The 26,856-nt window shown below is 49.3% G+C and overlaps 1 protein-coding gene across 1 annotated transcript in view; it reads right to left on the bottom strand.

Annotated features, from left to right (window-relative positions):
- iqgap3 (IQ motif containing GTPase activating protein 3) overlaps positions 1 to 26,856 on the bottom strand; it is a 144,636-nt gene that overhangs the window by 115,420 nt on the left and 2,360 nt on the right. The window contains exons 2-4 of the mRNA XM_041181762.1: positions 24,338 to 24,437; positions 22,382 to 22,538; positions 20,147 to 20,224 (exon numbers count right to left, since the gene is read on the bottom strand). Of these exons, the coding sequence (XP_041037696.1) occupies positions 20,147 to 20,224; positions 22,382 to 22,538; positions 24,338 to 24,437 (335 nt within the window). The remainder of the gene's footprint in view (positions 1 to 20,146; positions 20,225 to 22,381; positions 22,539 to 24,337; positions 24,438 to 26,856) is intronic.

The following is a 26,856-nucleotide window of genomic DNA, read 5'->3' as shown; positions in this document are numbered from 1 at the left end:
AAACCCATTCCCCTTCGACAGGTCTATGCAGTCAAACCCATTCCCATTCGACAGGTCTATGCAGTCAAACCCATTCCCATTCGACAGGTCTATGCAGTCAAACCCATTCCCATTCGACAGGTCTATGCAGTCAAACCCATTCCCATTCGACAGGTCTATGCAGTCAAACCCATTCCCATTCGACAGGTCTATGCAGTCAAACCCATTCCCATTCGACAGGTCTATGCAGTCAAACCCATTCCCATTCGACAGGTCTATGCAGTCAAACCCATTCCCATTCGACAGGTCTATGCAGTCAAACCCATTCCCATTCGACAGGTCTATGCAGTCAAACCCATTCCCATTCGACAGGTCTATGCAGTCAAACCCATTCCCATTCGACAGGTCTATGCAGTCAAACCCATTCCCATTCGACAGGTCTATGCAGTCAAACCCATTCCCATTCGACAGGTCTATGCAGTCAAACCCATTCCCATTCGACAGGTCTATGCAGTCAAACCCATTCCCATTCGACAGGTCTATGCAGTCAAACCCATTCCCATTCGACAGGTCTATGCAGTCAAACCCATTCCCATTCGACAGGTCTATGCAGTCAAACCCATTCCCATTCGACAGGTCTATGCAGTCAAACCCATTCCCATTCGACAGGTCTATGCAGTCAAACCCATTCCCATTCGACAGGTCTATGCAGTCAAACCCATTCCCATTCGACAGGTCTATGCAGTCAAACCCATTCCCATTCGACAGGTCTATGCAGTCAAACCCATTCCCATTCGACAGGTCTATGCAGTCAAACCCATTCCCATTCGACAGGTCTATGCAGTCAAACCCATTCCCATTCGACAGGTCTATGCAGTCAAACCCATTCCCATTCGACAGGTCTATGCAGTCAAACCCATTCCCATTCGACAGGTCTATGCAGTCAAACCCATTCCCATTCGACAGGTCTATGCAGTCAAACCCATTCCCATTCGACAGGTCTATGCAGTCAAACCCATTCCCATTCGACAGGTCTATGCAGTCAAACCCATTCCCATTCGACAGGTCTATGCAGTCAAACCCATTCCCATTCGACAGGTCTATGCAGTCAAACCCATTCCCATTCGACAGGTCTATGCAGTCAAACCCATTCCCATTCGACAGGTCTATGCAGTCAAACCCATTCCCATTCGACAGGTCTATGCAGTCAAACCCATTCCCATTCGACAGGTCTATGCAGTCAAACCCATTCCCATTCGACAGGTCTATGCAGTCAAACCCATTCCCATTCGACAGGTCTATGCAGTCAAACCCATTCCCATTCGACAGGTCTATGCAGTCAAAACCCATTCCCATTCGACAGGTCTATGCAGTCAAACCCATTCCCATTCGACAGGTCTATGCAGTCAAACCATTCCCATTCGACAGGTCTATGCAGTCAAACCCATTCCCATTCGACAGGTCTATGCAGTCAAACCCATTCCCATTCGACAGGTCTATGCAGTCAAACCCATTCCCATTCGACAGGTCTATGCAGTCAAACCCATTCCCATTCGACAGGTCTATGCAGTCAAACCCCATTCCCATTCGACAGGTCTATGCAGTCAAACCCATTCCCATTCGACAGGTCTATGCAGTCAAACCCATTCCCATTCGACAGGTCTATGCAGTCAAACCCATTCCCATTCGACAGGTCTATGCAGTCAAACCATTCCCATTCGACAGGTCTATGCAGTCAAACCCATTCCCATTCGACAGGTCTATGCAGTCAAACCCATTCCCATTCGACAGGTCTATGCAGTCAAACCCATTCCCATTCGACAGGTCTATGCAGTCAAACCATTCCCATTCGACAGGTCTATGCAGTCAAACCATTCCCATTCGACAGGTCTATGCAGTCAAACCCATTCCCATTCGACAGGTCTATGCAGTCAAACCCATTCCCATTCGACAGGTCTATGCAGTCAAACCCATTCCCATTCGACAGGTCTATGCAGTCAAACCCATTCCCATTCGACAGGTCTATGCAGTCAAACCCATTCCCATTCGACAGGTCTATGCAGTCAAACCCATTCCCATTCGACAGGTCTATGCAGTCAAACCCATTCCCATTCGACAGGTCTATGCAGTCAAACCCATTCCCATTCGACAGGTCTATGCAGTCAAACCCATTCCCATTCGACAGGTCTATGCAGTCAAACCCATTCCCATTCGACAGGTCTATCCAGTCAAACCCATTCCCATTCGACAGGTCTATGCAGTCAAACCCATTCCCATTCGACAGGTCTATGCAGTCAAACCCATTCCCATTCGACAGGTCTATGCAGTCAAACCCATTCCCATTCGACAGGTCTATGCAGTCAAACCCATTCCCATTCGACAGGTCTATGCAGTCAAACCCATTCCCATTCGACAGGTCTATGCAGTCAAACCCATTCCCATTCGACAGGTCTATGCAGTCAAACCCATTCCCATTCGACAGGTCTATGCAGTCAAACCCATTCCCATTCGACAGGTCTATGCAGTCAAACCCATTCCCATTCGACAGGTCTATGCAGTCAAACCCATTCCATTCGACAGGTCTATGCAGTCAAACCCATTCCCATTCGACAGGTCTATGCAGTCAAACCCATTCCCATTCGACAGGTCTATGCAGTCAAACCCATTCCCATTCGACAGGTCTATGCAGTCAAACCCATTCCATTCGACAGGTCTATGCAGTCAAACCCATTCCCATTCGACAGGTCTATGCAGTCAAACCCATTCCCATTCGACAGGTCTATGCAGTCAAACCCATTCCCATTCGACAGGTCTATGCAGTCAAACCCATTCCCATTCGACAGGTCTATGCAGTCAAACCCATTCCCATTCGACAGGTCTATGCAGTCAAACCCATTCCCATTCGACAGGTCTATGCAGTCAAACCCATTCCCATTCGACAGGTCTATGCAGTCAAACCCATTCCCCATTCGACAGGTCTATGCAGTCAAACCCATTCCCATTCGACAGGTCTATGCAGTCAAACCCATTCCCATTCGACAGGTCTATGCAGTCAAACCCATTCCCATTCGACAGGTCTATGCAGTCAAACCCATTCCCATTCGACAGGTCTATGCAGTCAAACCCATTCCCATTCGACAGGTCTATGCAGTCAAAACCCATTCCCATTCGACAGGTCTATGCCAGTCAAACCCATTCCCATTCGACAGGTCTATGCAGTCAAACCCATTCCCATTCGACAGGTCTATGCAGTCAAACCCATTCCCATTCGACAGGTCTATGCAGTCAAACCCATTCCATTCGACAGGTCTATGCAGTCAAACCCATTCCCATTCGACAGGTCTATGCAGTCAAACCCATTCCCATTCGACAGGTCTATGCAGTCAAACCCATTCCCATTCGACAGGTCTATGCAGTCAAACCCATTCCCATTCGGACAGGTCTATGCAGTCAAACCCATTCCATTCGACAGGTCTATGCAGTCAAACCCATTCCCATTCGACAGGTCTATGCAGTCAAACCCATTCCCATTCGACAGGTCTATGCAGTCAAACCCATTCCCATTCGACAGGTCTATGCAGTCAAACCCATTCCCATTCGACAGGTCTATGCAGTCAAACCCATTCCCATTCGACAGGTCTATGCAGTCAAACCCATTCCCATTCGACAGGTCTATGCAGTCAAACCCATTCCATTCGACAGGTCTATGCAGTCAAACCCATTCCCATTCGACAGGTCTATGCCAGTCAAAACCCATTCCCATTCGACAGGTCTATGCCAGTCAAACCCATTCCCATTCGACAGGTCTATCCAGTCAAACCCATTCCCATTCGACAGGTCTATGCAGTCAAACCCATTCCCATTCGACAGGTCTATCAGTCAAACCCATTCCCATTCGACAGGTCTATGCAGTCAAACCCATTCCCATTCGACAGGTCTATGCAGTCAAACCCATTCCCATTCGACAGGTCTATGCAGTCAAACCCATTCCCATTCGACAGGTCTATGCAGTCAAACCCATTCCCATTCGACAGGTCTATGCAGTCAAACCCATTCCCATTCGACAGGTCTATGCAGTCAAACCCATTCCCATTCGACAGGTCTATGCAGTCAAACCCATTCCCATTCGACAGGTCTATGCAGTCAAACCCATTCCCATTCGACAGGTCTATGCAGTCAAACCCATTCCCATTCGACAGGTCTATGCAGTCAAACCCATTCCATTCGACAGGTCTATGCAGTCAAACCCATTCCCATTCGACAGGTCTATGCAGTCAAACCCATTCCCATTCGACAGGTCTATGCAGTCAAACCCATTCCCATTCGACAGGTCTATGCAGTCAAACCCATTCCCATTCGACAGGTCTATGCAGTCAAACCCATTCCATTCGACAGGTCTATGCAGTCAAACCCATTCCCATTCGACAGGTCTATGCAGTCAAACCCATTCCCATTCGACAGGTCTATGCCAGTCAAACCCATTCCCATTCGACAGGTCTATGCAGTCAAACCCATTCCCATTCGACAGGTCTATGCAGTCAAACCCATTCCCATTCGACAGGTCTATCCAGTCAAACCCATTCCCATTCGACAGGTCTATGCAGTCAAACCCATTCCCATTCGACAGGTCTATGCAGTCAAACCCATTCCCATTCGACAGGTCTATCCAGTCAAACCCATTCCCATTCGACAGGTCTATCCAGTCAAACCCATTCCCATTCGACAGGTCTATCCAGTCAAACCCATTCCCATTCGACAGGTCTATGCAGTCAAACCCATTCCATTCGACAGGTCTATGCAGTCAAACCCATTCCCATTCGACAGGTCTATGCAGTCAAACCCATTCCCATTCGACAGGTCTATGCAGTCAAACCCATTCCATTCGACAGGTCTATGCAGTCAAACCCATTCCCATTCGACAGGTCTATGCAGTCAAACCCATTCCCATTCGACAGGTCTATGCAGTCAAACCCATTCCCATTCGACAGGTCTATGCAGTCAAACCCATTCCCATTCGACAGGTCTATGCAGTCAAACCCATTCCCATTCGACAGGTCTATGCAGTCAAACCCATTCCCATTCGACAGGTCTATGCAGTCAAACCCATCCCCATTCGACAGGTCTATGCAGTCAAACCCATTCCCATTCGACAGGTCTATGCAGTCAAACCCATTCCCATTCGACAGGTCTATGCAGTCAAACCATTCCCATTCGACAGGTCTATGCAGTCAAACCCATTCCCATTCGACAGGTCTATGCAGTCAAACCCATTCCCATTCGACAGGTCTATGCAGTCAAACCCATTCCCATTCGACAGGTCTATGCAGTCAAACCCATTCCCATTCGACAGGTCTATGCAGTCAAACCCATTCCCATTCGACAGGTCTATGCAGTCAAACCCCATTCCCATTCGACAGGTCTATGCAGTCAAACCCATTCCCATTCGACAGGTCTATGCAGTCAAACCCCATTCCATTCGACAGGTCTATGCAGTCAAACCCATTCCCATTCGACAGGTCTATGCAGTCAAACCCATTCCCATTCGACAGGTCTATGCAGTCAAACCCATTCCCATTCGACAGGTCTATGCAGTCAAACCCATTCCCATTCGACAGGTCTATGCAGTCAAACCCATTCCCATTCGACAGGTCTATGCAGTCAAACCCATTCCCATTCGACAGGTCTATGCAGTCAAACCCATTCCCATTCGACAGGTCTATGCAGTCAAACCCATTCCCATTCGACAGGTCTATGCAGTCAAACCCATTCCCATTCGACAGGTCTATGCAGTCAAACCCATTCCCATTCGACAGGTCTATGCAGTCAAACCCATTCCCATTCGACAGGTCTATGCAGTCAAACCCATTCCCATTCGACAGGTCTATGCAGTCAAACCCATTCCCATTCGACAGGTCTATGCAGTCAAACCCATTCCCATTCGACAGGTCTATGCAGTCAAACCCATTCCCATTCGACTGGTCTATGCAGTCAAACCCATTCCCATTCGACAGGTCTATGCAGTCAAACCCATTCCCATTCGACAGGTCTATGCAGTCAAACCCATTCCCATTCGACAGGTCTATGCAGTCAAACCCATTCCCATTCGACAGGTCTATGCAGTCAAACCCATTCCCATTCGACAGGTCTATGCAGTCAAACCCATTCCCATTCGACAGGTCTATGCAGTCAAACCCATTCCCATTCGACAGGTCTATGCAGTCAAACCCATTCCCATTCGACAGGTCTATGCAGTCAAACCCATTCCCATTCGACAGGTCTATGCAGTCAAACCCATTCCCATTCGACAGGTCTATGCAGTCAAAACCCATTCCCATTCGACAGGTCTATGCAGTCAAACCCATTCCCATTCGACAGGTCTATGCAGTCAAACCCATTCCCATTCGACAGGTCTATGCAGTCAAACCCATTCCCATTCGACAGGTCTATGCAGTCAAACCCATTCCCATTCGACAGGTCTATGCAGTCAAACCCATTCCCATTCGACAGGTCTATGCAGTCAAACCCATTCCCATTCGACAGGTCTATGCAGTCAAACCCATTCCCATTCGACAGGTCTATGCAGTCAAACCCATTCCCATTCGACAGGTCTATGCAGTCAAACCCATTCCCATTCGACAGGTCTATGCAGTCAAACCCATTCCCATTCGACAGGTCTATGCAGTCAAACCCATTCCCATTCGACAGGTCTATGCAGTCAAACCCATTCCCATTCGACAGGTCTATGCAGTCAAACCCATTCCCATTCGACAGGTCTATTCCAGTCAAACCCATTCCCATTCGACAGGTCTATGCAGTCAAACCCATTCCCATTCGACAGGTCTATGCCAGTCAAACCCATTCCCATTCGACAGGTCTATGCAGTCAAACCCATTCCCATTCGACAGGTCTATGCAGTCAAACCCATTCCCATTCGACAGGTCTATGCAGTCAAACCCATTCCCATTCGACAGGTCTATGCAGTCAAACCCATTCCCATTCGACAGGTCTATGCAGTCAAACCCATTCCCATTCGACAGGTCTATGCAGTCAAACCCATTCCCATTCGACAGGTCTATGCAGTCAAACCCATTCCCATTCGACAGGTCTATGCAGTCAAACCCATTCCCATTCGACAGGTCTATGCAGTCAAACCCATTCCCATTCGACAGGTCTATCAGTCAAACCCATTCCCCATTCGACAGGTCTATGCAGTCAAACCCATTCCCATTCGACAGGTCTATGCAGTCAAACCCATTCCCATTCGACAGGTCTAGCCAGTCAAACCCATTCCCATTCGACAGGTCTATGCCAGTCAAACACATTCCCATTCGACAGGTCTATGCAGTCAAACCCATTCCCATTCGACAGGTCTATGCAGTCAAACCCATTCCCATTCGACAGGTCTATGCAGTCAAACCCATTCCCATTCGACAGGTCTATCAGTCAAACCCATTCCCATTCGACAGGTCTATCCAGTCAAACCCATTCCCATTCGACAGGTCTATGCAGTCAAAACCCATTCCCATTCGACAGGTCTATCCAGTCAAACCCATTCCCATTCGACAGGTCTATGCAGTCAAACCCATTCCCATTCGACAGGTCTATGCCAGTCAACCCATTCCCATTCGACAGGTCTATGCAGTCAAACCCATTCCCATTCGACAGGTCTATGCCAGTCAAACCCATTCCCATTCGACAGGTCTATGCAGTCAAACCCATTCCCATTCGACAGGTCTATGCAGTCAAACCCATTCCCATTCGACAGGTCTATGCAGTCAAACCCATTCCCATTCGACAGGTCTATGCAGTCAAACCCATTCCCATTCGACAGGTCTAGCAGTCAAACCCCATTCCCATTCGACAGGTCTATGCAGTCAAACCCATTCCCATTCGACAGGTCTATGCAGTCAAACCCATTCCCATTCGACAGGTCTATGCAGTCAAACCCATTCCCATTCGACAGGTCTATGCAGTCAAACCCATTCCCATTCGACAGGTCTATGCAGTCAAACCCATTCCCATTCGACAGGTCTATGCAGTCAAAACCCATTCCCATTCGACAGGGTCTATGCAGTCAAACCCATTCCATTCGACAGGTCTATGCAGTCAAACCCATTCCCATTCGACAGGTCTATGCAGTCAAACCCATTCCCATTCGACAGGTCTATGCAGTCAAACCCATTCCCCATTCGACAGGTCTATTCAGTCAAACCCATTCCCATTCGACAGGTCTATGCAGTCAGACCAATCATCGACAGCATGCGTCACCATTCATTCGACAGGTCTATCAGTCAAACTCCATTCCCATTCGACAGGTCTATCCAGTCTAACCCATTCCAATTCGTACAGGTCTATCCAGTCAAACCCATTCCCATTCGACAGGTCTATCCAGCAAAACCCATTCCCATTCGACAGGTCTAGTCCGTCAAACCCATTCCATTCGACAGGCTATGCAGTCCTAATCGGTCTAAGCAGTCAAACCCATTCCCATTCGACAGGTCTATGCAGTCAAAACCCATTCCCATTCGACAGGTCTATGCAGTCAAACCCATTCCCATTCAGACCAGGTCTATGCAGTCAAACCCATTCCCATTCGACAGGTCTATGCAGTCAAACCCATTCCCATTCGACAGGTCTATGCAGTCAAACCCATTCCCATTCGACAGGTCTATGCAGTCAAACCCATTCCCATTCGACAGGTCTATGCAGTCAAACCCATTCCCATTCGACAGGTCTATGCAGTCAAACCCATTCCCATTCGACAGGTCTATGCAGTCAAACCCATTCCCATTCGACAGGTCTATGCAGTCAAACCCATTCCCATTCGACAGGTCTATGCAGTCAAACCCATTCCCATTCGACAGGTCTATGCAGTCAAACCCATTCCCATTCGACAGGTCTATGCAGTCAAACCCATTCCCATTCGACAGGTCTATGCAGTCAAACCCATTCCCATTCGACAGGTCTATGCAGTCAAACCCATTCCCATTCGACAGGTCTATGCAGTCAAACCCATTCCCATTCGACAGGTCTATGCAGTCAAACCCATTCCCATTCGACAGGTCTATGCAGTCAAACCCATTCCCATTCGACAGGTCTATGCAGTCAAACCCATTCCCATTCGACAGGTCTATGCAGTCAAACCCATTCCCATTCGACAGGTCTATGCAGTCAAACCCATTCCCATTCGACAGGTCTATGCAGTCAAACCCATTCCCATTCGACAGGTCTATGCAGTCAAACCCATTCCCATTCGACAGGTCTATGCAGTCAAACCCATTCCCATTCGACAGGTCTATGCAGTCAAACCCATTCCCATTCGACAGGTCTATGCAGTCAAACCCATTCCCATTCGACAGGTCTATGCAGTCAAACCCATTCCCATTCGACAGGTCTATGCAGTCAAACCCATTCCCATTCGACAGGTCTATGCAGTCAAACCCATTCCCATTCGACAGGTCTATGCAGTCAAACCCATTCCCATTCGACAGGTCTATGCAGTCAAACCCATTCCCATTCGACAGGTCTATGCAGTCAAACCCATTCCCATTCGACAGGTCTATGCAGTCAAACCCATTCCCATTCGACAGGTCTATGCAGTCAAACCCATTCCCATTCGACAGGTCTATGCAGTCAAACCCATTCCCATTCGACAGGTCTATGCAGTCAAACCCATTCCCATTCGACAGGTCTATGCAGTCAAACCCATTCCCATTCGACAGGTCTATGCAGTCAAACCCATTCCCATTCGACAGGTCTATGCAGTCAAACCCATTCCCATTCGACAGGTCTATGCAGTCAAACCCATTCCCATTCGACAGGTCTATGCAGTCAAACCCATTCCCATTCGACAGGTCTATGCAGTCAAACCCATTCCCATTCGACAGGTCTATGCAGTCAAACCCATTCCCATTCGACAGGTCTATGCAGTCAAACCCATTCCCATTCGACAGGTCTATCAGTCAAACCCATTCCCATTCGACAGGTCTATGCAGTCAAACCCATTCCCATTCGACAGGTCTATCAGTCAAACCCATTCCCATTCGACAGGTCTATGCAGTCAAACCCATTCCCATTCGACAGGTCTATCCAGTCAAACCCATTCCCATTCGACAGGTCTATGCAGTCAAACCCATTCCCATTCGACAGGTCTATCCAGTCAATCCCATTCCCATTCGACAGGTCTATGCAGTCAAACCCATTCCCATTCGACAGGTCTATCCAGTCAATCCCATTCCCATTCGACAGGTCTATCCAGTCAATCCCATTCCCATTCGACAGGTCTATGCAGTCAAACCCATTCCCATTCGACAGGTCTATCCAGTCAAACCCATTCCCATTCGACAGGTCTATCCAGTCAAACCCATTCCCATTCGACAGGTCTATCCAGTCAAACCCATTCCCATTCGACAGGTCTATCCAGTCAAACCCATTCCCATTCGACAGGTCTATCCAGTCAAACCCATTCCCATTCGACAGGTCTATCCAGTCAAACCCATTCCCATTCGACAGGTCTATCCAGTCAAACCCATTCCCATTCGACAGGTCTATCCAGTCAAACCCATTCCCATTCGACAGGTCTATCCAGTCAAACCCATTCCCATTCGACAGGTCTATCCAGTCAAACCCATTCCCATTCGACAGGTCTATCCAGTCAAACCCATTCCCATTCGACAGGTCTATCCAGTCAAACCCATTCCCATTCGACAGGTCTATGCAGTCAAACCCATTCCCATTCGACAGGTCTATCCAGTCAATCCCATTCCCATTCGACAGGTCTATGCAGTCAAACCCATTCCCATTCGACAGGTCTATCCAGTCAATCCCATTCCCATTCGACAGGGCTATCCAGTCAATCCCATTCCCATTCGACAGGGCTATCCAGTCAAACCCATTCCCATTCGACAGGGCTATCCAGTCAAACCCATTTCCATTCGACAGGTCTATGCAGTCAAACCCATTCCCATTCGACAGGTCTATGCAGTCAAACCCATTCCCATTCGACAGGTCTATGCAGTCAAACCCATTCCCATTCGACAGGTCTATGCAGTCAAACCCATTCCCATTCGACAGGTCTATGCAGTCAAACCCATTCCTCTGCTCTTTCCCCATAGTCCCCCAATTTTTTCTTTTTTAAAAGGGTTATCTCATTCAACTTTTTGAAAATTATAAAATATACAATGGTTACAGCACAGAAAGTGGCCATTCGGCCCTCGTGTTCTTGTCGGCTCTCTGCAAGAGAAATTTAGCTGGCTCCACTCCCTTGACAATGGCCAATATTTAAGTAACGAATGTATATATTACAACAGTTATATGTACCTTTCTGGCACAAAAACACATCAGGAAAAGCAGCCCAACCATGGCTAACAAAAGAAATTATGGATTATATTAGATCCAAAGAGGAGTCGTATAAAGTTGCTAGAAAAAGTAGCAAGCCTGAGGATTGGGAGCTGCTTAGAATTCAGCAAAGGTGGACCAAGAGATTGATTAAGAGGGTATAAATGGAGTATGAGGAGAGTAAACTTGCAAGGAACATGAAAATGCTGTAAAAGCTTCTATAATTATGTAAAAAGAAAGATTAGCGAAGGCAAATATAGGTCCCTTATAGTCCAAAGGGGGTGAATTTATAATAGAGAACAAGGAAATGGCAGAGCAATTAAACAGCTACTTTAGTTCTGTCTTCATGGAGGAAGACACAAATAACTTGCCAGAAGTAAAAGGGAACCAAGGGTCTAGTGAGCAGGAGGAATTGAAGGAAATTAGTAATATTAAAACAGGAGGGCTGGAGAAATTAATGGGACTGAAAGCCGATAAATCCCCAATGCCCGATAATCCACATCCCAGGGTACTAAAGGAGGTGGCCGTGAAAATAGTGGATGTGTTGGTTGCAATCTTCCGAAATTCTGTAGATTATGGCACAGTCCCAGCAGATCGGAGGGTGATAACTGTAACCACACTATTTAAAAAAGGAGGGAGAGAGAAAACAGTGAATTATAAGCCAGTTAGCCTAGCATCAGTGGTAGGGAAAATGCTACAGTCTATTACAAAGGATGTGATAACAGGACACTTAGAAAATATCAATGGGATTAGACAAAGTCAACATCAATTTATGAAAGGAAAATCATGTTTGACAAGCCCACTGGAGTTTTTTGGGGACATAACTGGGAGAATAGATAAGGGCTGAGATAAGGAGAACGGGACTGACGGGATAGCTCTGTCAAAGGGGAATGGGACTGACGGGATAGCTCTGTCAAAGGGGAATGGGACTGACGGGACAGCTCTGTCAAAGGGGAATGGGACTGACGGGACAACCCTGTCAAAGGGGAACGGGACTGACAGGATAGCTCTGTCAAAGGGGAACGGGACTGACGGGACAACCCTGTCAAAGGGGAACGGGACTGACGGGACAACCCTGTCAAAGGGGAATGGGACTGACAGGATAGCTCTGTCAAAGGGGAATGGGACTGACAGGATAGCTCTGTCAAAGGGGAACGGGACTGACGGGACAGCCCTGTCAAAGGGGAATGGGACTGACGGGACAACCCTGTCAAAGGGGAACAGGACTGACGGGACAACCCTGTCAAAGGGGAACGGGACTGACGGGACAACCCTGTCAAAGGGGAACGGGACTGACGGGATAGCTCTGTCAAAGGGGAATGGGACTGACGGGATAGCTCTGTCAAAGGGGAACGGGACTGACGGGACAACCCTGTCAAAGGGGAACAGGACTGACGGGACAACCCTGTCAAAGGGGAATGGGACTGACGGGATAGCTCTGTCAAAGGGGAATGGGACTGACAGGACAGCTCTGTCAAAGGGGAACGGGACTGACGGGACAACCCTGTCAAAGGGGAATGGGACTGACGGGACAACCCTGTCAAAGGGGAATGGGACTGACGGGACAACCCTGTCAAAGGGGAATGGGACTGACGGGATAGCTCTGTCAAAGGGGAACGGGACTGACGGGACAGCTCTGTCAAAGGGGAATGGGACTGACGGGATAGCTCTGTCAAAGGGGAATGGGACTGACGGGACAACCCTGTCAAAGGGGAATGGGACTGACGGGATAGCTCTGTCAAAGGGGAACGGGATTGACGGGACACCCCTGTCAAAGGGGAATGGGACTGACGGGACAGCCCTGTCAAAGGGGAATGGGACTGACGGGACACCCCTGTCAAAGGGGAATGGGACTGACGGGACAACCCTGTCAAAGGGGAACGGGACTGACAGGATAGCTCTGTCAAAGGGGAATGGGACTGACAGGATAGCTCTGTCAAAGGGGAATGGGACTGACGGGACAGCTCTGTCAAAGGGGAATGGGACTGACGGGACAACCCTGTCAAAGGGGAATGGGACTGACGGGATAGCTCTGTCAAAGGGGAACGGGATTGACGGGACACCCCTGTCAAAGGGGAATGGGACTGACGGGACAGCCCTGTCAAAGGGGAATGGGACTGACGGGACACCCCTGTCAAAGGGGAATGGGACTGACGGGACACCCCTGTCAAAGGGGAACGGGACTGACGGGATAGCTCTGTCAAAGGGGAATGGGACTGACGGGACAACCCTGTCAAAGGGGAATGGGACTGACGGGACAACCCTGTCAAAGGGGAACGGGACTGACAGGACAACCCTGTCAAAGGGGAATGGGACTGACGGGACACCCCTGTCAAAGGGGAACGGGACTGACGGGATAGCTCTGTCAAAGGGGAACGGGACTGACGGGACAACCCTGTCAAAGGGGAATGGGACTGACGGGACACCCCTGTCAAAGGGGAACGGGACTGACGGGATAGCTCTGTCAAAGGGGAATGGGACTGACGGGACAACCCTGTCAAAGGGGAATGGGACTGACGGGACACCCCCGTCAAAGGGGAACGGGACTGACGGGACAGCCCTGTCAAAGGGGAACGGGACTGACGGGATAGCTCTGTCAAAGGGGAATGGGACTGACGGGACAACCCTGTCAAAGGGGAATGGGACTGACGGGACAACCCTGTCAAAGGGGAATGGGACTGACGGGACACCCCTGTCAAAGGGGAACGGGACTGACGGGATAGCTCTGTCAAAGGGGAATGGGACTGACGGGACAACCCTGTCAAAGGGGAATGGGACTGACGGGACACCCCTGTCAAAGGGGAACGGGACTGACGGGATAGCTCTGTCAAAGGGGAATGGGACTGACGGGACAACCCTGTCAAAGGGGAACGGGACTGACGGGACAACCCTGTCAAAGGGGAACGGGACTGACGGGACAGCCCCGTCAAAGGGGAACGGGACTGACGGGACACCCCTGTCAAAGGGGAATGGGACTGACGGGACAACCCTGTCAAAGGGGAACGGGACTGACGGGACAACCCTGTCAAAGGGGAATGGGACTGACAGGACAACCCTGTCAAAGGGGAACGGGACTGACGGGACAACCCTGTCAAAGGGGAACGGGACTGACGGGATAGCTCTGTCAAAGGGGAACGGGACTGACGGGATAGCTCTGTCAAAGGGGAACGGGACTGACGGGATAGCTCTGTCAAAGGGGAACGGGACTGACGGGACACCCCTGTCAAAGGGGAATGGGACTGACAGGACAACCCTGTCAAAGGGGAATGGGACTGACAGGACAACCCTGTCAAAGGGGAATGGGACTGACAGGACAACCCTGTCAAAGGGGAATGGGACTGACGGGACAGCCCCGTCAAAGGGGAATGGGACTGACGGGACAACCCTGTCAAAGGGGAACGGGACTGACGGGACAGCTCTGTCAAAGGGGAACGGGACTGACGGGACAACCCTGTCAAAGGGGAACGGGACTGACGGGATAGCTCTGTCAAAGGGGAATGGGACTGACGGGACAGCCCTGTCAAAGGGGAATGGGACTGACGGGACAGCTCTGTCAAAGGGGAACAGGACTGACGGGACACCCCTGTCAAAGGGGAACAGGACTGACGGGACAGCTCTGTCAAAGGGGAATGGGACTGACGGGACAGCTCTGTCAAAGGGGAATGGGACTGACGGGACAGCTCTGTCAAAGGGGAATGGGACTGACGGGACAGCTCTGTCAAAGGGGAACGGGACTGACGGGACAGCCCTGTCAAAGGGGAATGGGACTGACGGGACAGCTCTGTCAAAGGGGAATGGGACTGACAGGACAACCCTGTCAAAGGGGAATGGGACTGACGGGACAGCTCTGTCAAAGGGGAACGGGACTGACGGGATAGCTCTGTCAAAGGGGAATGGGACTGACGGGATAGCCCTGTCAAAGGGGAATGGGACTGACGGGACAACCCTGTCAAAGGGGAATGGGACTGACGGGACAGCTCTGTCAAAGGGGAACGGGACTGACAGGACACCCCTGTCAAAGGGGAACGGGACTGACGGGATAGCTCTGTCAAAGGGGAATGGGACTGACGGGATAGCTCTGTCAAAGGGGAACGGGATTGACGGGATAGCTCTGTCAAAGGGGAACGGGATTGACGGGACACCCCTGTCAAAGGGGAATGGGACTGACGGGATAGCTCTGTCAAAGGGGAACGGGATTGACGGGACACCCCTGTCAAAGGGGAACGGGACTGACGGGACAACCCTGTCAAAGGGGAATGGGACTGACGGGACACCCCTGTCAAAGGGGAATGGGACTGACGGGATAGCCCTGTCAAAGGGGAATGGGACTGACAGGATAGCTCTGTCAAAGGGGAATGGGATTGACGGGACAACCCTGTCAAAGGGGAATGGGACTGACGGGACAGCCCTGTCAAAGGGGAATGGGACTGACGGGACAACCCTGTCAAAGGGGAATGGGACTGACGGGACACCCCTGTCAAAGGGGAATGGGACTGACGGGATAGCTCTGTCAAAGGGGAATGGGACTGACGGGACAACCCTGTCAAAGGGGAATGGGACTGACGGGACACCCCTGTCAAAGGGGAATGGGACTGACGGGATAGCTCTGTCAAAGGGGAATGGGACTGACGGGACAACCCTGTCAAAGGGGAATGGGACTGACGGGACAGCCCCGTCAAAGGGGAATGGGACTGACGGGACAGCCCCGTCAAAGGGGAATGGGACTGACGGGACAACCCTGTCAAAGGGGAATGGGACTGACGGGACACCCCTGTCAAAGGGGAACAGGACTGACAGGATAGCAAATGTGGTGTATTTGGATTTTCAGAAAGCTTTTGATAAAGTCCCACATAAGAGCTTAGTGTGAAAAATTGAAGCACATGTGTCTGGGGGTAATATATTGGCATGGATTGAGAATTGGTTAGCAGACTGGAAACAACAGGAAGAGTAAATGAATCTTTTTCAGAGTGGCAGGTGGTGACTAGTGGGGTACCGCAGGGATCATTGCTTGGGCCCCAGCTTTTTACAATATATATCAACGATTTTGATGAGGGAACCAAATGTAATATTTCCAAGTTTGCTGACGACACGAAACTTGATGGGAATGTGAGTGGTGAGGAGGGTGTTAAGAGGCTTCAAGGCGATTAGGACAGTTTGAGTGAGTGGGCAAATAAATGACAGATGCAGAATAACATAGAGAAGTGTGACGTTATCCACTTTGGTAGGAAAAACAGAATGGCAGAGTATTATATAAGTGGTGATAGATTGGAAAATGTGGATGTACAAAGGGACCTGGGTGTCCTTGTACACCAGACACTGTAATCAAACATGCAGGTGCAGCAAGCAGTTAAGAAGGTAAATGGTATGTTGGCCTTCATTGCGAGAGGACTTGAGTACAGGAGTGAGGATGTCTTACTGCAGCTGTACAGGGCCTTGGTGAGACCACACCTGGAGTATTGTGTGCAGTTGTAGTCACCATACCCAAGAAAAGATATAGTTACCATAGAGGGAGTGCAGCGAAGGTTCACCAGACTGATTCATGGGATGGCAGGATTGTCGTATGAGGAGAGATTGGGCTGACTAGGCCTGTGTTCACTGGAGTTTAGAAGAATGAGAGGGGATCTCATTGAAACATAAAATTCCGGCAGAGATGGACAGACTGGATGCAGGGATAAAAACAAAAAAACTGCGGATGCTGGAAATCCAAAACAAAAACAAAAAGAGAATTACCTGGAAAAACTCAGCAGGTCTGGCAGCATCGGCGGAGAAGAAAAGAGTTGAAGTTTCGAGTCCTCATGACCCTTCGACAGAACTTGAGTTCGAGTCCAAGAAAGAGTTGAAATATAAGCTGGTTTAATGTGTGTGTGTGGGGGGCGGAGAGAGAGAGAGAGAGGTGGAGTGGGGGTGTGGTTGTAGGGACAAACAAGCAGTGATGGAAGCAGATTATCAAAAGATGTCAACAACAATAAAAAAAGATGTTGTTGACATCTTTTGATGATCTGCTTCTATCACTGCTTGTTTGTCCCTACAACCACACCCCCCTCCACCTCTCTCTCTCTCTCCGCCCCCCACACACACACCTTAAACCAGCTTATATTTCAACTCTTTCTTGGACTCGAACTCAAGTTCTGTCAAAGGGTCAAGAGGACTCGAAACTTCAACTCCTTTCTTCTCCGCCGATGCTGCCAGACCTGCTGAGTTTTTCCAGGTAATTCTGGATGCAGGGATGATGTTTCCTCTGGCTGGGGTGGGGTCTAGAACAAGGAGTCACGGTCTCACGGTACGGGGTAGAACATTTAGGACTGAGATGAGGAGAAACTTCTTCACTCAGAGGGTGGTGAACCTGTGGAATTCTCTACCACAGAGGCTGTGGAGGCCAAGTCGCTGAATATATTTAAGTAGGAAATAGATAGATTTCTGGACTCTAACGGCGTCAAGGGGAATGGGGAGAGAGCAGGAGTATGACGTTGAGTTAGAGGATCAGCCATGATGATCATATTGAATGGCGGGGCTGACTCGAAGGGCTGAATGACCTACCCTTGCTCCTATTTGCTATGTTTGATCTCATGCCATAGCCCCGAAATGTTTTTCTCTTCAGGTGCTTATCCGGTTGCCTTTTGAAAGGCCACTTCTGAAGCTGCTTCCACCACACTTGAGAGCGGTGCAATCCGGATTCTAACCCCCTCGCTACGTAAAGAAAGTTTTCATGTCGCCTCTGGTTCTTTTGTCAACCACTTTAAATCTGTGCCCTCTGGTTCTCAACACTTTGGCCATGGGGAATAGCTTTTCCCCATCTAGCCGGTCTAGATCCCTCACGGTTTTGAACATTTTGATCAAATCTCCTCCGAGCTTATCTCTTCTCCAAGGAGGACCACCCCAGCTTCTCCAATATATCCACACGCCTGAAGTCCCTCATCCCCAGAACCACTCTCGGTGAACCATTTCTGCAACATCCCTGGAGCCTTCGCATCCTTCCTAGAGGGCAGTGCGCAGAACCGGACACAACACTCGGGCTGAGGCCGAGCCAGTGTTTCAAGCAAGGGTTCGTCGTAACTTCCTTGCTTTTGCACACTATGCTTCTATTTATAAAGCTCAGGATCCCGTGTGCCTTTTTAACCTGACCACTTTCTCAGCTTGCCCTGCCACCTTCAGCAATTTGTGCACACACACCCTCGGAACTCACTGTTCCTGCCTTTTCAAATTGTCCTCTTCATACAGCCTCTCCTCATTCTTCCTAGCAAAGTGCTGCCGCTTCATTCTTCACTGCTTTAAATGGCTTCTGCTGCATGCCTGCCCATTCCACCAGCCTGTCTAGGTCCTCTTGAAGTTTAACACTAACTTCCTCACAGTTCACAATAACTCCAAGCTCTGAGTCATCTGCAACTTTTCAAATTGTGCTTTGCACACCCAAGTCTAAGTCATTCATATGGAGCAAGAAAAGCAGTAGTCCTAGAGCCAACCCCTGGGGAACCCCACCGGACACCTTCCTCCAGCCTGAAAAGCACTTGTTCACCATGAATCTGTTTCCTGTTACTCAACTCCACACCAATGCTGCTGCCGTCCCTTTTATTCCATGGGTTTCAAATTTGCTGACAGGTCTATTATGTGGTGCTTTGTCAAACGCCTTTTAGAGGTCCACGTACACCACGTCAACCACACTACCCTCATCTACCCTCTCTGCTCCCTCCTCACAAATCTCAAGCGAGTTAGTTAAAGAGGATTTGCCCTAATTAATCCCCAATCGTCCAAATGACTGTCATTATTTCTGAAAGCTTTCCCACCGAGGTAAAACTGACCGGCCTGTAGTTGCTGGTTTTATCCTTCCATCCTTCCTCAAACAAGGTGATGGGACTTTTGCAATTCTCCAGTCCTCTGGCAAACCCTTTGCATCTTAAAAGCGGATTGATAAGATTATGACCAGTGCCTCCACAATTTCCACCCTTACTCTCCTCAATATTCTCGGATGTATCTGATCCAGCCCTATGACTTATCATAGAGCCTCTCTCGTGCCTCTTCTTTATCAATGTTTAGCCCATCCAGTTTCCCAACCACCTCCTCTTCACTATGACTTGAGCCGTATCTTGCTCCTTGGTAAAGAGATCAAACATAGAAAGCAGGAGCAAGGGTAGGTCATTCGGCCCTTCAAGTTTACTCCACCATTCATTTAGTGCCTCAGCCACGTCTCCTGCTTCTACAGGCAGGTCTCCTTTTTGGTCCCTCATCAGTGCCCCCACTCCTCCTCCTACCACCTTCTTACTATTTGCCCATAGAGAACTATTGAATCTGCTTCCATTTCCCTTCAGGTGGTGCATTCCATATCACACCAAATCACTGAGCAATAAGAAATAAATCCTCACCTCACCCTCTGGTTCTTTTACCAATTGTTTTAAAGTCTTCCACGGGAAACAGTTTCTCCTTATCTGTTGAAATCAAGATCCCCTCAGTTTTCTGCGCGTCGATTAAATCTCCCCTTAGCCTTCTCTGCTCCAAGGAGAACAACCCCAGCTTCTCCACATAACTCTCATCCCTGGTCACATTCTGGTAAATCTCCTCTGCACCCTCTCCAAGGTCTTGGCATCCTTCTTGAAGCTTGGGGCCCCAGCGTTGGGCACACTCACTGGTTAGACCTCAGCTAAAAGCTTTAGCATAACCTCCCCTTCTTTCACACTCAACATTTCTGCTCATAAAACCCAGCAACCCATTGGCCTCTTTAGTGTCCCTATCGCTTTTACAAGATTTGCGTTCACGTATTCATCACCTAGAAATTACAAAGCTCTCATCAAGATAAACATTCCAAAGATATATAGAGAAGAAATGCCTTGTACTATACCGATGGGAGGGCGATCTTGGCCATCGCGTTCAGCCAATGGTTGATATTGTCCGTGTGTCTGAAATTTAGTCCGGTCGCCTACACAAAAACATAAGTTGAAATAAAACATTGAGCACAAGGTCGCAATGCAGTAGCACCATTTGCAAGCGTTCCCTGCCCGAACTGAGGGTTAAGTGAGGATCTGAAGGGTGTGGCTTCAGGCTGAACAAGGGGCACAAGTTGCTTAAACACACCCGGGGATCCACAGCTGAAATCCAGAGACAGGGTTATTATTTCGACCACTAGCTCCTTCTTTCTGCGTACATCTGGGCTGTGAACGCTGGCAGGTGAACCCGTGGGAGCCCCCAGCAAGGCGCGATGCCGAGATCCACTTTCCAAGCAGGCACGCTGGATACTGATTGAGAAGCAGAAACCTCGTCCCTCCCGCCCAAGGTGAGACAGACGTTAAGATCTTGGCTGCCACCGCAACAGGGATCAGCCACCGCTGCACACACCAAGGATCAAACCTGGGTCCGTCTCTGTGGCTCAGTTCTACAGCGGGAGCGCAATAACTGGAAAAACTGGGGCTCCAGGGAATTAAGAGTTCAAATCCCCACCGGGGCACTTTGAGAATTTGAATTCAACTTGAGAAAGCTGAGATTAGTAAAAACGATCGTGAAGTGTCCAGATCATAGCAAAAACTGCGCTGGTTCACTCGTGCCCCTTGCCGCCTTTACCCGGTCTGGCCTGTGCGACTCCAGCCCCACTCCAACGTGGCTGATTCTTAACTGCAATTCGAAAGTGGTCCTACAGCGGTAAGAGGGCATCTAGGCTAACAAATGCCAGCTTTGCCAGCAACGTCCACATTCCGAAAATTAATTTTAAAAAAAAACCCACCCTTTCATTAGCGGCAAGAGTGACTGCGAGACTCTCACCGACACACCAAAGGAGAGGGCCGACCCTGTGACGTGTTTTCACAGTTACAGGGTCTCACAGGGGATCCTCTATTGCTATGCTATTGTTGTCACCAAGTTGAAGGCTTGTGGTTGTGCCCTGTAGTGTGCCACATTTGACAGGTGTGAAGAGAATCATGAGACGCCTTTACCATACTAGCGGCATTGTAATGCTTCTCCCCAGGAAAAGGCACAGCTTTACTTCTGACTACAAAGTTCCGCTTGCTGATTGGATAACTGAAAGCACTGGGGGAGGACAGTCAGTTTTATACAAACGTACGCATTAAGAGAAAAAGTAGGCCACTCAGCCCCTCGAGCCTGCTCCACCATTCAATAAGATCAGGGCTGGTCTAATTTTAACCTCAACTCCACACTCCCACCTACTCCCAATTAACTTTCATCCCCTTACTTATCAAGAATCCATCTAGCTCTGCCTTAAAAATATTCAAAGACTCTGCCTCCTTTGAGGAAGGGAGTTCCGAAGTCTCATGATCCTGAGAAAAAAAAAACGTTCCTCCTCTCTGTTTTAAATGGGCGACCCCCTTATTTTTTAAACCCTGACCCCTAGTTCTAGATTCTCCCACAAGGGGAAACATCGTCTCCACATCCACCCTGTCAATACCCCTCAGGATCTTAAAGGTTGCAATCAAGTCCCCTCTCACTCTTCTAAACTCCGGCGGATACAGGCCAAGTCTGTCCGACCTTTCCTCATAAGACAACCTGCCCATTCCCAGGTATTAGTCTGGTGAACCTCCTCTGAACAGCTTCCAACGCATTTACATCCTTCCTTAAATAAGGAGACCGGTACTGTAGACAGTGCTCCAGAGGTGGTCCCACCAATGCCCTGTGTAACTGAAGCATAACCTCCCTACATTCTATTAGTTTTCCTAATTACTTGCTGTACCTGCATTCTAAACTTTCTCGACTCATTTTCATTAAAGAAGTGGGTAGATCCTCAGGTAGGTTGGTTCAGACTAATAACTGGCTTTATCAAATCCCATATATATATATATATATATATATATATATATATATATATATATATATATATATATCCAGCCGCCCTTCCATAACATCTCTCAGGTGCTACAGTTTCTAAATACAAGGCAGACCTTGCACTGAAATACTCCAACCTTACACAGTGCCGGCTATAACACAGGCTCCTGGATGTATCCTACCAACGAGGTTCCTTCCTTTCTTTTTTTATTTAATATAAAAGGGACACGGTGTTCTCTCAGGGAACGGAAATCTCTGCGGATTACAGTGCAACGTGCACCATCTAGTGACTCGGTGTTCACCGTACCTTGTACCTCAACAGCTCTCGGTCATAGATTTTCCTCTGTGGGACAATGTCAGGCGCAAAACGATGGCCCAGTTGAGCCAGGATCACCCCGTTCCGCAGGCTCTCCTCCAGGTCGGTAGTTGGCGGCAGCTCCTCGTCCAAGCAGGCCTCCATCCACCTGAAATCAAATCGGCAGAGTACGCAAACCCCAGGGTTAGCAGGACCGAGAGACAACTCCACTGGCAACAACCCGCAGCAAATCGAGGGGAGGGGATGGAGCAATGAAGGGGAATGTGATCGAACACGCCCTTTAACCGCTCACCACTTTCCTCAAGGGAGGAACCAGCTTACACTGCACACTGTTGAATTTTACCAATGTTTCCATGGCAATACTTCACTGAACTTCCCTATAACTTGCATACGTTTGGGGTGTCCTCATCTGTGAATAAGGCAGCTGCATGTAGTTGAGACCTAGATTAATACTGCCCCCATCCCTCCCCACCCAGTCCTGTAAGCAGATACACGCCAGGGTCCAGCACCCACACGCCGGGGTCCAGCACCCACACGTGTCCGGCCTTCATCCCAGAGTCCAAACTACGAATTCGGGCGGAGGGGTTAGGGACTGATCGCATTTTCTTTCATGGGGTGTGGGCATCGCTGGCAAGGCCAGCATTTGTTGCCCATCCCTAACTGCCTTGGAACGGAGTGCTTCGCGAGGCCATTTCAGGGGGGCAGTTAAGAGTCAACCATTTTACTGTGGGTCTGGCACCTGGGTAAGGACGGCAGATTTCCCTCCCTAAAGGGGACATTAGTGAACCCGATGGGTTTTTAACAACAATCAATGACGATCGTCATGGTCACTGAGACTCCCTTTATATTCCAGATTTATTAACTGAATTTAAATTCCACCAGCTGCCCGGTCGGGGTTTGAACCCGTGTCCCTGGAGCGTTCGCCCGGGCCTCTGGGTTACTAGTCCGGAGGCATTACCATGACATCACTGTCTCCCACATTGAGGCAGATTCTGGCCGTTCAGCCCCTTGAGCCCATTCAATTACATCACAGCTGATATCCCGGCTACCCTTGGTTAACAGACATATACAAATCGCAGGTAATGGATTCCCCTTTTGGGGGCAGGGCAGGGAGGGAATCATCCCATTGAAGAGGGGCTGATATTATTGGTATTCCCACTGATCCCGACAGAGGGTACATGTCACCATTCGGATTGGCGTGCAGCCCATGAGCATTTTAAAGTTAAGGAAGCTTTAAAGAGACGGAACCTGCCTTTCTGCGGTCGCCCTCAACATCAGGATGGCCCAGAGGCGCTCCACAGCCGACAAACAAAGCCCTGTTCCTTTCCGAGTGTAGCCACTGTTATAACGAAGGAAACGCAGGAGCCTATTCTCGCACAGCAAGCTCCCACAAACAGCAGTGCGTCAACGACGCAGGTCATCTGCTTTTAGTGTCGGCCCAGAGCACCGAGAGCTCCCTGCTCTTCAAGTAGTCCAGCGGGATACTTCACATCCATCTATGGGGGTGGGCAGGGTCTGGGTTTAATATCGCACCCAAGAGGCAGCATTTCCAACAGCTGAGTGCTGCACTGTGGTGGTGGTGGTGGCTGGGGGGGTGTGGTTGGCAACAAGCTCATACCCAGGGGTAGGGTTTGAATTCACCCCTTCTGACGCAGAGGTAAGAGTGCCAGCATTGAGCCAAGGCCGGCACTTTTATCCACACGCATACTGGGAGTGAACACGTTTCACCACAGCGCTGGCACGTACCCTCAAGCCATCAAAGGACAGCGGGGAGCACAGTGCAGGAAGTGGGCAGCACAGGATGTATTTTACCCACTACCTCACTCACAGGACAGGAGGCTTTCAGCTGCCGACCCAGCCATCCACTGCTTTCACATGCTTTGCTCCCACGTATGACACACTAGAAGAGGAGGCCAAAGGCTGAACCCGTGTGGAAAGCCATCTCACCGTTTCGCCTCCTCCAAGTGACAGAGGTACTCGTAGGCAATGTTCTGTCGTCTGCGTTCATCCATCTCCTCCGCTGTGAGGCGCTCATTCCCCAGAGCATCTGTCAAAGGGCAGGGTTACAAAAACATTCACACTGGCAGAAATGTAAAACCCCCCCTTAACAGGCTAAGCAATAAAAAAAACTCATGCCACAGCAGCAAGCAGGCAATGAAAAAAAGTTAAGGTTTGCATTTATATAGCACCTTTCATGACCACATTCCTTCACACTTTACATCCACTGAAGTGCTTTATGAAGTGTGGGCACGGTTGTAATGTGGCAATTATGGCAGCCAACTGCACACAGCAAGCTCCCACAAACAGCATGTGGTCATGAACCAGACCATCTGTTTGTGATCAGGGAATCACAGAACCTTAACGGCACAGGGGGAGGCCATTCGGCCCATTGTGTCTGCACCGGCTCTCCAAATGAGCATCATGACCTGATGCCACTGCTCTGCCTTTTCCCCCTTAACCCTGAACATTGTTTCCATTCAAATAATCATCTAATGCCCTCAAGTGCCTCGACTGAACAACCGATGTTGGTTTGGACAATTGGCCCAGGACACTGGGGGGAAACTCTGTTTTTCCCTCGAAGAGTCGCTGGATCCTTTACGAGACGACAGATGGGGCCTCGGTTTAAAGCATCATCTAAGAAAGGCATCTCCAGCAGTGGAGTGCGCCCTCAGTGCTGGATTGGAGTGTGTCTTGAACCCATAACCTCTGGAAGGAACGGAGGTAAGAGAGTCGCATTTCTTCTTTAATAATTGTTGAAAGAATGAGTGAAGGACAAATTCCGGGTTTCCTTTCAGGGCATAAGATTCCTCAAAGAATTTCTTCGGTGAGAGAAATTCAGAACATTTCAGTGCAAGGCTTCTCCTGAACGGTATAAAGACCAACACAGAATGGGCCAAACGGAGCGGCATTGTGGACTGAAGTTGATGCTTTCTGTTGAAAACTCTGCTAACTAATGTCTCTGGATGGTGAGGCAGAGGCGAGGGAATAAGTTATTTTAAAAACCAGACTTTAGACATCTAAGCTAAACTATACAAACATCCAGGTAGCTCACTCCAAGACTAGAGAGCCAGTGAAAGACCAGACAGGTCGTCACCCACAGTGTCACAAAGGCGCAATTACTCCAGCTAATGCTTGTACTCCCACCCCCATCCTTTCAACCGTGGCTTTGAGTTTTGGAGGAGACACGGGTCCAAAATAAGGTCCCTTTCTTGACATCTTCCAACACTTGCTGTTTGAAGTTGAAGAACACGTACAGAAGAGCGGAGCTTTAATCTTCCAAAGTGGCCTCCCACGGACTACCAGGAGCCCAGCCTGACATCAACGGTGCAACTTCTCTCTACCCGAATTAAGCGAAACGTTTTTTTCCCCCCCACCACAGGATCGCAGAATGTGCAGTGCGGACGCCGGCTATTCAGCCCATCTGGCGTTTATGCTCCTCCTCCTCCCACTCTGCTTCATCTCACCCAATCTGCAGCTCCTTCTGCTCCAGGCTGGCATTTCAGTTCAGCGCTGAGGGGGTTCTGCGTCGGCGCTCATTTTCAGACAGCCAAACTAAGACCTCTCTGTCCTCCCAGATGGACGTAAAGGATCAGGCGGCACTAGTACGAGGAAGGGGGTGGTCTCCCCGGTAAGCGGCCCAATCTCTACCCCTCAAACAACATCACTGAAAACAGGTGACCTGGGTCACTATTGTATTGGTGTTTTGTGGGAGCTTGCTGTGCGCATACTGGCTGCAGCTTTTCCTACCTTCGTAAAGTACTTCATTGGCTCTAAAGTGCTTGGGACAATGAGCTTGTAAATGGCGCTATATAAATGCAAGCCTGTCTTTCTATTTCCTCTTCCCCGCAAATGCATTTTGCTATTTACCTCAACCACTCCCTCTGGTGCCGAGTGCTACATTTTCATGGTAAAGGAATTTCTCCTGAATTCCTTACTAGATTTATCAGCGACTGTTTTTATATTTATAGCTCCAGCTTTGATATCCCCGCCCCCAACAATCAGAACCATCTTCCCTAGCATAGCACTCACTGAGACGCTGTTAAGTGCGTCATGGCTAGGGTACAGATTAGCTCAGTACTTAAAAAAAAAAGATTTTGGAAGACCAGGAAAAGTTCCATCAGACACACATTGGAAACCAATACAAGGAAGACTTTCAAAATGAACGTGATTTGGCACGGATGCACTAATTAGCCAGAAAAAACAAATAAACGATGAATTAGCCATTTCAACGGATCACTCCTTACCCAGGAGTGCACAATGAAACTGCTTGTTCCGAACGTTTCCCCAGTCATTACCAGAAACAGCAGCACAGGGTTGAATTTCACTGAATCCGACCCAAAGCAGTGTCTGCAATTCTTAAAAATAAATCAGATATTAAGCATTTGCCAAAAAGCCCAATGTTGACACACTGGGAGGGGCGCAGGACTGCTAATTAAACACAATGTGAAGGTTTATGAAAAAGGTAA

The sequence above is a fragment of the Carcharodon carcharias genome, assembly GCF_017639515.1.
Source record: "Carcharodon carcharias isolate sCarCar2 chromosome 36 unlocalized genomic scaffold, sCarCar2.pri SUPER_36_unloc_2, whole genome shotgun sequence".
NCBI classification, from domain to species: domain Eukaryota; kingdom Metazoa; phylum Chordata; class Chondrichthyes; order Lamniformes; family Lamnidae; genus Carcharodon; species Carcharodon carcharias.
Note: the sequence above shows the minus strand (reverse complement) of the source record. Positions and strands in the feature narration are given on the sequence as shown.